This window comes from Lithobates pipiens, unplaced genomic scaffold (assembly GCF_037356315.1).
Source record: "Lithobates pipiens isolate NorthernLeopardFrog02 unplaced genomic scaffold, aLitPip1_a1.2 Scaffold_28, whole genome shotgun sequence".
NCBI classification, from domain to species: Eukaryota; Metazoa; Chordata; class Amphibia; order Anura; family Ranidae; genus Lithobates; species Lithobates pipiens.
In genome coordinates this window covers 85,705,778-85,719,628 of record NW_027507789.1, presented here as the reverse complement: position 1 = coordinate 85,719,628, position 13,851 = coordinate 85,705,778, and the positions used below count along the sequence as shown (strand labels likewise).

General features: G+C 44.1%; 1 protein-coding gene across 3 annotated transcripts in view; it reads left to right on the top strand.

Annotated features, from left to right (window-relative positions):
- RAMP2 (receptor activity modifying protein 2) overlaps positions 1-13,851 on the top strand; it is a 617,864-nt gene that overhangs the window by 433,496 nt on the left and 170,517 nt on the right. For all 3 annotated transcript variants that reach the window (XM_077459449.1, XM_077459450.1, XM_077459451.1), the window contains exon 2: positions 1,585-1,668. In XM_077459449.1, coding sequence (XP_077315575.1) covers positions 1,585-1,668 — 84 coding nt within the window. The remainder of the gene's footprint in view (positions 1-1,584; positions 1,669-13,851) is intronic.

Below are 13,851 nucleotides of genomic sequence, written 5' to 3'. Positions count from 1 at the left end.
TCCCGGCCCCTCACCCTATGTGAATGAGTAAGGGATGCATCGTACCCCTACCCATTCACCTGGGGGAAAAGTGATAATAAAAAACACAACACAAGTTTTAAAAGTAATTTATTAATCAGTTCCGGGGGTCTTCTTCCGATTTCTCCACTCTGTTTGGCCTCTTCTCCCGCTCTCCAGCGTCTTCTCCTGGGCTCCTCCGCTGTCTTCTTGGAGCTCTTTTATTAGTGGAGGAGCCTGGTCTCCTCCGTCCTCTGTCCTTCTTCCCTCTTCTCTCTTCTTTCTTCTTCTGATGTTGACACGCGCTGTCTTCTGCTGTACTTGCTTGTGCGACGTGCGTGACAACTTATAGAAGTATAGGGCATGGTCACCGGGTGATGTCACACGGTGACCCCGCCCCTTTATGACGTCATGGTCCAAGTTGCCTACAAATGTTGTGTTTCCCCTGTGTGAACCGTCTCTAACTCTGCTATAAGCCCAGGACCCACCTGTTCAATCAACCAGCCAGATTCCTGGCTGTTCCAAAAACCCGGTCCCAGGATTGGAGACTCCATCCCACCCATAACGCTATGGAATCTCTGGGCTCTAGGTCCCCAAGTGGTTTTTACAAACTTTGGAGGAAACTGATAAAACAGGTTCCTCCACATTAAATATCCCTGAAGCCCCTCAACCTGCCTATTTTAGAACCCTGGGCGACAATTACTAGGACAGGGAACTGTACTGTCACAATGGAATAAAGAGTACAGCATTACCCACCCATCTGTCTGGTGATTTTGTACATTCCATACGTATATGCTGTCATGCTGTGTCAGGAATGAGGAACATTTTATACTTACCTAATGGTAACTTTCCTTTCCTGATGCAAGCATGACAGCATATAGGGGTCCTCCCATTAAAACATATATAAATACAAAAAGAAGAAGAAACGAAAGGCCTTGCAGTGATACTAAATTACGAGCATACTGCCGGTAGGGAGGAGACCTAATCTTATAGTGTAACTGGTCCTGTGATTGGGCAGGGGGCAGAGCCTACCCATATGTATATGCTGTCATGCTTGCATCAGGAAAGGAAAATTACCTTTAGGTAAGTATAACATTTTCCTCATTCTCAGACTATTAGGGCATTTTCTGGAGGGTTTGTTGACCTCTGGGTGCAAATTGGCCTTGATTCCTAGATAGACATCTTAACTAGTAGCCATGCTTCATTTTTGGTCTCAGCTGTGCACAGACCTTTATATATGTGAGTTGGCTAATGCTCAATACTCTTGCTCTCTCCTGCTGCCAGAACCTGCTGAGTGCCTGAGTTCTGACAGAACATTAAAAAATTACATGTGAAATCTGTTTTTGTGGAACAAGGGAATAAATTGAGTTTAGTTATTTGCCTGGACAAAAATATGTTTTGTTTTCTTTATGCTACTGACTTGCTGTACAAAACCCTTCCTAATTGAAACTGTGTTTTGCTGCCTTGATGAATTAAAGTATCCCTTTTCTTACAAATGTTATTAGTGGGAAAAATACATTGACTAAGATGATTAGCAGCAGGACCTAAAAATGAGGCACACGTTTTAACCTGTGTTTATTCCAACAGCTACTGGCTCAACAATAGCACCTGGGAACATGACACGAACAGAAGACAATGTATCCAGCACAATAAATGATTTTATTGCTGAAGGTAAGTTATGCAAATATGCGCTTATGGCTTTCTTTTGAATGCAGAGATGGCAACTGTTGTCTTCTCTTTATGACTATAATTATGACTTTAACTGTTAAAAGCAGTCTAGTTGCTGTAGTGATGTCCGATGTTTAAAGGTTTTCTTTCCTGGCAAGTTTCATGGGAGCTTGCAAATGTTTTTTATGTCATGCAGCCAGGGCCGTAGATAATGTTTTTTCCTGGGGGTTCAGGCTTGGGTACCCAGAGGACAATAATTAGCTACGCTGTGACAAATTGAGGCTGTAGCACAAATAAACAATTTCCGTAAAAGGGTTGTAAAGTCTCATATAATGCAAGAATGTGAAAACTTTTGTGGTGCAGCCGCCACCCAGGGCCCCCCTTTTACTTACCTGAACCCGATCTTTCCAGTCAGGGCAGCCATCAGAAATTTTGGGGCCCCTTAGACAGCTTTAGGCCTGGGCCCCCCCCCAGGCCTGACCGCCAACATTCCCCAGGGCCTTCCCACTGGCCATCCCAGCAAGTCATTCCGTGCACACACCTTTTATTTTAACACTTACAATGTCATATATGAAAAAGAACAGTGTATTATAAGTCCTCAGTGCTTTTATATTTATATTTTGCCCAAAAGAGACATCCCAAAACCAGCAGCTTTACGCTCGTAGTATTTTCTTATCCCCCCTAACACCTGTGTGCTCTCAGCCCCCCTAACACCTGTATGCTCGCAGCCCCCTCACACCTGTATGTTTTCAGACCCCCTAACACCTGTACGCTCCCAGCCCCCCTCTCACCTGTTCCCTCTCAGCCCCCCCTCACACCTGGTCCCTCTCAGCCCCCTCAAACCTGTTCCCTCTCAGCCTCCTCAAACCTGTGCTCTCTCAGCCCCCTCACACATGTATTCTCTCTCAGCCCCCTCACACCTGTATGCTCTCTCAGCCCCCTCACACCTGTACGCTCTCTCAGCCCCCTCACACCTGTATGCTCTCTCAGCCCCCTCACACCTGTACGCTCTCTCAGCCCCCTCACACCTGTACGCTCTCTCAGCCCCCTCACACATGTACGCTCTCTCCGCCCCCTCACACCTGTGCGCTCTCTCAGCCCCCTCACACCTGTACGCTCTCTCAGCCCCCTCTCACCTGTACGCTCTCTCAGCCCCCTCTCACCTGTACGCTCTCTCAGCCCCCTCTCACCTGTACGCTCTCTCAGCCCCCTCTCACCTGTACGCTCTCTCAGCCCCCTCTCACCTGTACGCTCTCTCAGCCCCCTCTCACCTGTACGCTCTCAGCCCCCCTTTTCACCTGTACGCTCTCAGCCCCCCTCTCACCTGTACGCTCTCAGCCCCCCTCTCACCTGTACGCTCTCAGCCCCCCACACACCTGTACACTCTCATCCCCAACCCCTGTACGTTCTCAGCCCCCCTCACACCTGTACGCTCAATCCCCTCACACTTGTACGCTCAGTCCCCTCACACCTGTATGCTCAGTCCCCTCACACCTGTATGCTCAGTCCCCTCACACCTGTACGCTCAGCCCCCTCACACCTGTACGCTCTCAGCCCCCCCACACACCTGTATGTTCTCAGCCCCCCACACTGTACCACTGTACGCACTCAGCCCCCCAACACCTATATACTCTCAGCCCTCCTAAAACCTGTATGCTCTCAGCCCCCTCACATCTGTATGCTCTAAGCCCCCCTTACACACACACACATGCGTACACAGGCACACACATACAGTACAGACCAAAAGTTTTGACACACCTTCTCATTCAAAGAGTTTTCTTTATTTTCATGACTATGAAAATTGTAGATTCACACCGAAGGCATCAAAACTATGAATTAACACATGTGGAATTATATACTTAACAAAAAAGTGTGAAACAAATGAAAATGTCTTATATTCTAGGGTCTTCAAAGTAGCCACCTTTTGCTTTGATTACTGCTTCACACACGCTTGGCATTCTGTTGATGAGCCCGTTCCTCTTCAGTTGTACATTAGTCCTTACTTGGAAGGTGCTGTTCCTGGTCCCAGCTTTTGTGCAAAACACACGAGAAGTGCACATGCAGGAATTTACAAGAGGTGGCAGCAAAGAGCCTGATGTCAGTGACACAGCAGCTGCTGACTCGCACACATTCTGAAACCAGAGCAGCCATGTGGCTTTCATGCACCCCTCCCTGCCTTCTCTCATCCCCGCCAGACAGCCAGGCCCTTCTAGACACTCGGGTCCCTTACAAGTGTGTGGGCTGTACCCTCCTGGTAGCGGCCCTGTTTGCAGTGATGAGAACGAGCACAACAGCTCCAGCTGCTGTCTTGGATTCTCATTACACAGATTGATAGCAGCGGGAGCCATTGGTTCCCTCTGCTGTCAGTCAAATCCAGTGATGTGGGGGCAGTGTCGAGTCCTGCTGCCTGTGTCAATGGACACAGCAGAAGGACTTGGGAGTGCGCCCGCACGAGTACCCCCATGGAAAGTGGCTCTCTGTGGGGGCACTCGATGCGGGGAGGAGCCAGGAGCGCCGCTGGGGGACCACAAAAGAGAGGGATTGGGGCTACTCTGTGCAAAACTCTTGCACAGAGGAGGTAAGTATAACGTGTTTGTTATTTTAAACAAAAAAAATTAACCTTTACTATCACTTTAACTAATAGATGTGCTTTTTGTCAGAGCTGGGTAAACTGTATATAAAATCAGCTACATACAGGATATAACGCTGTGTTCCAGCAGCAGGTAGATACTTCCCAGCATGCTCTCAGAACAAAATTGAGTCGGATTGAGCACTCAGCCATTCACAGGACAACTTTAGAACTTGACAATGAGGGACACCAAAGGAGGCGGGTGACCGCAGCAAAAGAATGGGCGCGGTCAAACTATTAGAAGTAGGAGGGGCTTAAGGGGCAGGGTCGCTGCTGGCAGGAGAGGAAAAAAGACACGGGTCACTACTGTAGGAAAAAAGACAGGGGTCCCCACTGAAAGGAGAAATTACATGGGTGACTGCTGACAGGGCACTCAGCATAGCTCCTATCCCTGCACCGTACATACAGAGCCTGAGCACAGGCAGCAGGATCTCCTCCTTGGCTCTTTTGCACACAACACAGAACTGAAATCCGATTTTCTCTCACACAGCTGCATGTACTGGGTGTAGCTGGTGATTATGTTGCACTTCTAAAGTAGATATTTGCCAGCACATCATGGATCGACAAAAAGTAGCGTCCAAATAGATTTATTTATTGCATGATCACAATATCTCAGAAGACATTGTTAATAAGTTACTGGGAAACTGCCAGAGCATTACGGCCAAATGGCATTACGAGGTACTCATAATGGCCTGTTCTGGTATTAAATGCAGTTTTCAACTCATTGCCCTACTTAATACTCACAAGATTGTATGTCCTTCGCAAATAAAGCTTCTTGAAAACCGTTGCTCCCTTGAGGAGGTCAAATAATGCCGTAATCAATGGTAAGCATTCTTAATCATGAAACGATTGAGACCCCTGTAATCAATACAAGGTCTCAGTTCACCAATCTTCTTATTTACAAAGAAGAAACCAGCACCAGCAGGAGAGGAGGATTTATGGATGAAACCTTGAAAAAGTATGTCTGCAACATATTCCTCCATGGCCTTATCCTCCAAGACAGACAAAGGGTAAACCCGGCCCACGAGGGGGTATGGCACCAGGTTGAAGGTCAATTGCACAATCATACGACCGGCTTGAACTTTATCAAAGACAATGCTAAAATTATTGTGCCTCTGTAACCAAGGATTACCAATAACAAGTCGAAACTTAGCTAAAGAAATAACTTGGAATTGAATTATCTCATGACGAAGAGCCATGGACAATGGAACAGTCTCATGAGTCACATGAGTAGGCTGTAGAGGTCTCCCATCAAGAGCCTCAATGGCAAGAGAAGTGTTATGCAGCTGCAGCAGTATCAAGTGCTTTGATACAAAGGCAGCATCAATGAACATGCCTGCAGCCCCAGAGTTGATTAGAGCCTGTATCTCGACGGACAACTCAATCCAAGCAAGGGTAACTGGAACCAAGGGCTTATCCTTCTGAATAACTGGGGATGAAACAATGTCACCTAAGGTCTGTCAGGACAATGGGTTTTGCATCTCCCATAGAGGGTTTGCCCAGGTCAAAGCTCTCTCAGAAAGCAAAGATATCACAAAACCTACTTTGCTTCTGTCTGTGGGAAAGGCCTGGGGCAGCATCTCAAAGTATATCTCAACCTGGTTGAGAACCCTCTGCATTGGACTGGTTTGCCCCAAATCTCTGAGGAAGCGGAGCAGAACTAGACATACTTCTTATAGAGGTTATACTCGAGGCAGGTGCCTGCACAGAGACTGGGGAAGCAGCAGGGACAGCCTGCAACACGGGTTGTACCAGAGCAGCCACAGTGGGAGATTCCAGGTGAGCCGTGAGACTCAGGAGTGTTTGTAACTCCATGGCAACAAACTGATCCATGCGGTGATCCTGCTCATTCAATCTGGAAAAAATATTACCAACAAGTGGATTGACTGCATCTTCTGAATTCATGGCCTTCGCCTGCTGTCAGAAGCCATGAATCAGTCCTGAGACAGAAGTACAGTTAAATCGCACTTGTTTAATAATAAAAGTAAATAGAACAAACATAGTCAAAACATAGCCAAAGTTTCATAACCAGAACTGATAGACAAGCCAGAAAGTCAGTAAGCCAGAAATCAGTGTAGTGGAACAGCAAGCAGGATCTGGAGCCAGAAGGAATATCAGCCAAGCAAGTCTTTAATAGGAGCGCTGGAGAAGGTCTCTGTGATGTTGACCAAGGCGAAGGCAGAAATCATTTGGACTGGATGGCTTAAGTAAGCAGGACTGACAAGCAGGATATCATCAACAGGTGAGTCACTGTGGAGAGATAGGAGCTGGCAATTAGCCAACAGCTCAGAGAAGGAAGGGCTGAGCCCAGCCCTGACAACATGATGCTGACCCTCCCAGATCCACTCAAATTTTCAATATGTCATGAATGAAAGGGGAAGCTCCGCTTATCTACTTCCACCCCCCCTCCGGTGCCACATTTTGGCACCTTTCATGGGGGGGTACTTGATTTTGATGGATTCCTGGCAGCGGCAAGATGGGGCGAGGTCCTCCAAAATTTCGGCCCCCTCCTTCTTCCCCCAGCAGGGGGCCTCCCTCAAATTTTTTCCCCCCTTCTTTCCCCCGGTGCATGCACAATAGGGAACTGGCTGTGAAGCCGCAAGGCTGGGGTGCCGACATCTCTGGATTCCAGGAAAGGAAAGTGTTCTCATATTAAAAGTCAGCAGCTACAGTATTTGTAGCTGCTGACTTTAAATATTTTGTTGGGGGGCTGGACCTCCTTTTTAAGCTTGGGGTTGGGATTTATATATTTTTTAAATAAATTGTTTTAGATCTCGGTCGAAACGCGTCAGTTTGTCATACATTAGACATGTTGTCATGCAATGTTGCTTTCTTTTATGGTTTCTTTGCTCCCTTTAAGAGCTCATATTTTAACTTTTGTGGAAACATTGTATGTTAGTAATTTTTAATAAATAATGTATTTTTCCAACCACATTCATTATTTATCTACTTTGATGCTTTAAAACCCCTCTGGATGAACCGTCCCATAATGCTTTAGAGCTTGTACACACCTACAACGGAGTTAAATGGTGGCTGCAGGTGTGAGCTATGAAGGAAGCATTGTCATTGCACTGTAAATGATGCATTGCACTGCTTCCATTTTTTTTAAATGCTGTTGAAATGTCAAAAGGTGACATTCACTGCACATAGTTGGTAAATTGTGTACTGTGTCACAACACACTGCTCTGAAAAAAACAAAAAACAGCATGTCCTACTTTTTTCTGCTTACACCACTGCACAGTGGGTGTGACCTGAACTAATAGAACATAGGGCAAATTGCCTTATCTATGCATTGGGACTGAATTCAGCAAGGTTGCCAAAAGAAGTCACATGTGAATGGGCCCTCATAGTTTCTTTATAAGGTCAGACATACAGAGTGTAGCTAAATTATTCAGACCCCCTTCACTTTTTTAAATGTTATGTTGCAGCCCATAAATCTACACTCTGTACCCCATAATGACAAAGTAAATACAGAATTTTAGAAATGTCTGTGAATTTATTAACCAGTTACAGACTTTGGGCATGCTACACATGCCCAAAAGATGGACACAGGGACATGTGTAGCATGTCCAGTCCTTCTGTTCTGCTGCTGGGACCTCCCCTGTCCCAGTAATCAGCAAATCAGCTCTGAATAATCACCACAGCTTTGTTGAGTACATAAAGAAGGTCAGCAGCAGGAGCTGTAAGAAAAAAAAAAAGCAGTCTGCCAATGTTTATCAACAACATTGCTCAACCAAGAATACAGAAAGATACAAATAAACATTGTTTCATTTGTATCTTTCTGTTTGTTCATCTACAGATCACAGGGATGAAAATGTTGTTTTTATTTCATGAAATGTTTGTCTGTATTACCCCTTATTATCACTAATCAGGCCTGCTGATATTTTTTTTTTGTTTCAATTTTATTAACTAAAATGTTTTTTTGATTTGTTTGTTGATATTTTTACACCTTTAACATATATGTACTGCACATGTTTTACTTTTAAAAAAGTTCTAAAATTGAAAACGCACTTAATTTCATTCATTTGTAAATGACCTTGCAATGTTTAGTACCAGAATAACCACTTAACGACTGCCGCATGCCATTGTACGTCATCACAATGGCATGTACAGGCACAAGCACGTACATGTACGTGCTTGCCTTCCAGCGGGTGGGGGGTCCGATCGGATCCCCTCCCGCTGGATGCGGCGGTCCGTTTCGCTGCAGGAGCGATCCGGGATGAGGGGATGGCCGATGGTTTCTGGCCATCCCCTCTCGATCGCTCCTGGCAAATGAGAAGCTTCCTCCCACTGTGTATTGTATACACAGGCAGGGAGGAAGTGATGTCATTCTCCTCGGGTGGTCTTTTTGACCGGACTACGAGGGGAAGACTAAAAGTAAGTGCACCAAACACTACACTGACACTAACTAACACACAGGCACACAAACCCCACCCCGATCCCCCCCAGTCACAGTGTCACTGATTGCAGTGATCATTTATTTACTGATCACTGCATTCAGTGTCAGTTATAAAAGTAAAAACTGTCAGGGCAGTTAGTGTTAGGTCCAGGGTAGCCCCCTACCACCCCCCAATAAAGGTTTAACCCCCTGATTGCCCATAGAGTTAACCCTTTCACCCCCTTTTGCCAGTGTCACTAAGCGATAATTTTTCCGATCGCTGCATTAGTGTCGCTAGTGTCGCTAGTGTCACTAGGTAGCTAGTTATTTTTTTAGGTTCACCGCCAGGTTTTTATAGCGCTAGGTACCCCCATATACTACCCAATAATGGTTTTAACCCCCTGATTGCCCCTAGTTAACCCTTTCACCAGCAATCACCGTATAAGTGTCACTGGTGACGCTGGTTAGCCAGTTAGCTATTTAGGTTCCCCGTCAGGTTTTTATATAGGGCCAGGGACCCCCATATACTACCTAATAATAATAAATTTGAACCCCCTGATTGCCCCTAGTTAACCCTTTCACCAGTGATCACCGTATAAGTGTTACGGGTGACTCTGGTTAGTTAGTTTGCTTTTTATAGCATCAGGGCACCCACCATTTATTACCCAATAAAGGTTTAACCCCCTGATCACCCGGTGGGTGATATCAATTAGGTTTTAGGGTCAGGGTCTGCGTCGCCCCAGGCAGCGCTAGGTTAGTGCCAGTACCGCTAACACCCACGCGCAAAGCATACACCTCCCGTAGTGGTATAGAATCTGAACAGATCAATATCTGATCTGATAAAATATTTCATGGACTCAACATGCCTCTCAGTAAATAACTTGGGGTGTCTACTTTCCAAAATGGGGTCATTTGGGGGGGTTTTGTGTTATTTTGGCATTTTATGGCCTTAGAAACTGTGATAGGTAGTGAGGAGTGAAATCAAAAATTTGCACCCTTAGAAATCCTAAAGGCAGTGATTGGTTTTCGGGGTGCCGTACGCGGCTAGACTCCCAAAAAGTCCCACATATGTGGTATCCCCGTACTCAGGAGAAGCAGCAGAATATATTTTGGGGTGCAATTCTACATATAACTATGGCATGTGTGAGCAATATATCATTTAATGACAACTTTTTGTAAACTTTTTTTTTTTGTGTCATTATTCAATCACTTGGGACAAAAAAAAATATTCAATGGGCTCAACATGCCTCTCAGCAATTTCCTTGGGGTGTCTACTTTCCAAAATGGGATCATTTGGGGGGGGGGGTTTGTACTGCCCTGCCATTTTAGCACCTCAAGAAATGAGATAGGCAGTCATAAATTAAAAGCTGTGTAAATTCCAGAAAATGTACTCTAGTTTGTAGACGCTATAACTTTTGCGCAAACCAAAAAATATACGCTTATTGACATTTTTTTTACTAAAGACATGTGGCTGAATACATTTTGCCCTAAATGTATGACTAAAATTGAGTTTATTAGATTTTTCTTATAACAAAAAGTAGAAAATATATTTTTTTCTCAAAATGTTCGGTCTTTTTCCATTTATATCGCAAAAAATAAAAATCGCAGAGGCAATCAAATACCACCAAAAGAAAGCTCTATTTGTGGGAAGAAAAGGACGCAAATTTAGTTTGGGTACACCATTGCATGACCGCGCAATTACCAGTTAAAGCAGTGCAGTGCGAAATTGTAAAAAGACCTCTGGTCCTTAGGCTGTTAATTGGTCCGGGGCTGAAGTGGATAATAATGCTAGTGTAGTTTTAAACAGGGTGAATTACAGAATAAAATGCAGTGCAGTAAAAATAACAAAACAATAAGGCTGTTGCAGAGAAGCCATGCGGCCAGCAATGTATGTGCAGTTCCCTCTCGGGCTACAGAGATAAAAGTCTGTGTGTAGACGTGGGCAGATGTATGCGTTTCAAGGCTCAGCCTCTTTTTCAATGCCATTCCACTGTGTATTACACTACCATCTTTAAAGCCATGGATTTGAAAAAAAAAAACAGCAATAACGCAATGCATGGAACTACTGGTGCGAGCAAGCCCACACAGCAAAAAATACATAAAGGATACACTAAAAGAAATGTTTATGAGTGTAAATGTGTGTGAAAAGCTAAAACAAAAAAACATTAATTGAAAAACATAAAAAGGCAAAATTTGCTAAATTAATGAGAAATAATGAAAACCATCAAACGAGATAGATTAGTGAATGAAGAATAAAAATAATATAAAAACACCTTCCATATATGATATAATCTATAATGGTCTATTCTGTTTCTGTTGCCCAACAAACCTTTAACAACTTTCTGACATTTCAGGGGGAGCTTCCCCTCACTTCCTGACACAGCTAGATCCCTTGAGGGGTGTTGGGAGTGAGGAGTCATCTTTTGCTTCACAGAGTATGAAGATGTAATAGACACCCAATTGAGGGTGCATAGGATCTTGTTGTATTCTAAAGCATTTTGTTACAATTTGTTATTGTGTACCGGATGTAACGAAACTGATCAACTTGTACCTGTGTTAACATGTTTTCACTGAAAATTCTATAAAAACTATTGAAAGTAAAAATAATATAAAAATAAAATTCTCCAAAATTTTTGGAGAATTTATTGGAAAACATTGAAAATCAAATATAGCTTGAAAAAGATAGAATATGACAACAAATATATAGAAAAAGATGTGGCGTCTCTTTAAGTATCCAAGTGTAGCGCCGGTACTCCTAATGAGTATGCGCTATGTCTCTAAATGTAGTTTTTGCTCAAAACTATAGTTGAGTTTTGGGGTTAATTGTTCTAAATTATGCTTTGGCATCAGTTTGGCTGGGCTGTATAGAAGTTCCACCTGGTCATAGGTGGGGTTGTACACCTGTGAGAGGCCTTAGAACGCAGTCTGGTTGGACGCATAGGGTACCAATCTCTCTTGAAGCCAATCAGTGGGAGCGTTTGTCTCGCTGTGTATTCTGGGAGAGGGTACTTAAGGTGCTGAAGTCACGTGGTTCGGGGTTCCGGTCCAGAAGTTGTTGCTGACTCCATGGTCCTGGGCCTCCTGACCAGCCACCGGGGGCCCTCATGGCCTGGGGTGCGGATCCATCCGTTCCCGAGCCTCGAAACTAGCTAGTTCGAGGCACAGTAACTGGAAGGAGGATTCTAAGGTGTTCCGATGCCGTCTCGACTTTGGAGAGGCCCAGCAACTCTACATGCAAACAGCGGAAGACTCTTTGGTAGGAGAGCCACGCATGAGGCTGGCTGCTCGGTAAGAGCCTGGAAGCAGAGCTGCCATGGACATTGATTGAATCCACAATTCTTATGGTATTGCCGGACCGGCTGAAAGATTCTGGTACAGTAAGAAAAGTTCCTACCTCTACCCTTCCGGTTACAACTAAGTTCTTCAACCAAGTCTGTGTGATAGACTTTGAAAAGTTAGAATTACTTGTTGGCTGCTAAATCCAAGCTCAAGGATTTATCCAACAGTTAAAGAATCCAGCTGCGAGTGGCTATTCCCTGGATTGTGTACAGAAAGAGACTTTCATTGAAGTCAGCAGTTCCAAGCTAAATCTTATCCTCATGCCCTCTATTCCCAACTTAGAGACTGAGTTTGTTCTACCGTTTTATGCAAATTAAAAATCCTAAAAAGGAATTCAGGCGTTGGTCTCTACAGTTACTGGGTCATCAACCCTGGGAACCCCTAGACAAGAACAATGAGTTACGAGCTGGTGGAGGTAATTGGTAAGCCCAGAAAAATTCAGCCGCTCCTTCAGGGGTCAGTGCTACACAAGTTATTACAGATGCTCATCACTTAGCAGATTAAACAAATATTGTATCTGTTCTGCTTCGTGTTAATGAACTGTTGTATAACACTAGTCAGACAGCTTAACAATAATTAATAAGTCAAGAAACATGAAACATCAGATCTGTATGTATTCTTTTTCCGAATAACTTTGCAAAACTACAACATAAGCATAAGCAAACATATGTGTCAGTACATTAAAACATTATACAGCAGCCTCACTCTATCAGTGAAAGTACTCACAGACAATTCCACCATTAGTCCAGGAATAGATAAGAGCTCTACTGCATGCAGTCTGCTTGGATCAAGGCGCAATCATGAAATGAAGGAAAGGTTAAAGGTTACTACCTTTCACTGTGAAGAAAATACCACTTCCTGTCAAGCTGTGGCAAAATAATAACTAACTTTGACCGCTAGATGGCAGCAACATGAAACTAACAATGCAGTATAATCTGTAACAGCACATAGCACATATTACTATGAAAAATATGGGCAGAACATTCCCTGTCTGGCATAATTTATTATGTCAATATCTAAAAAACTACTGCTATGCATAAAAAAAAAAAAAAACCCATATAAACAGGAAAATGGAATTCTAGCTAGTCCGAGAACAAAACTATGTCAGTTACAGGTCTGAGATAAATTCTGGTGGTCTCATATTTTACAGTCTTGACCTCCCCCTTTCTAACCTTGCCATCCCTGCTTGGTAGAGCATTGACAATAAGTCCTACGGGCCACTCATTCATGCCCTCTTGGCTGTACTTCAACAGAACAACATCACCCACTTTTACATTTGGGCAATACTCAGTCCATTTCCTACGGCGTTGCAGATTTGACAGATACTCTCTCTTCCATCTTTTCCAAAAGGTGTCTGCCAAGCATTGTACTTGCTTCCATTGTTTTGCATGAACTTGTGTTGTACTTATGGTTACAGATGGAGCAGACAAAGAGTTCACCTTTTGAGTCAATATCATTGCTGGGGTAAGGACCATAGGTGTGTCCGGGTCTGAGGACACAGGAACTATAGGCCTGGCATTTATAATAGCTATAACCTCTGCCATAAAGGTGCTTAAAATCTCATGGGTCAAGTGAGCAGATTTGGTTTGTAGCAACATAGTGTCCAAGATTTGCCTGGTAATACCTATAAGTCTCTCCCAGACACCACCCATATGTGAAGAGTGTGGAGGATTAAAGACCCATGTACATTCTCTGTCTTGGAGAAAGTCTTGCAATTGTGAGTCACTGTCACAAATGTTAAGTTCTTTGCACAAAGTTTGTTACTCTGTCAGAATGGAGCCGTTTTGCTGGGCCACGAATTAAGAAGAATCTCCTCAAGGCATTAATAAAGCTTGATGTT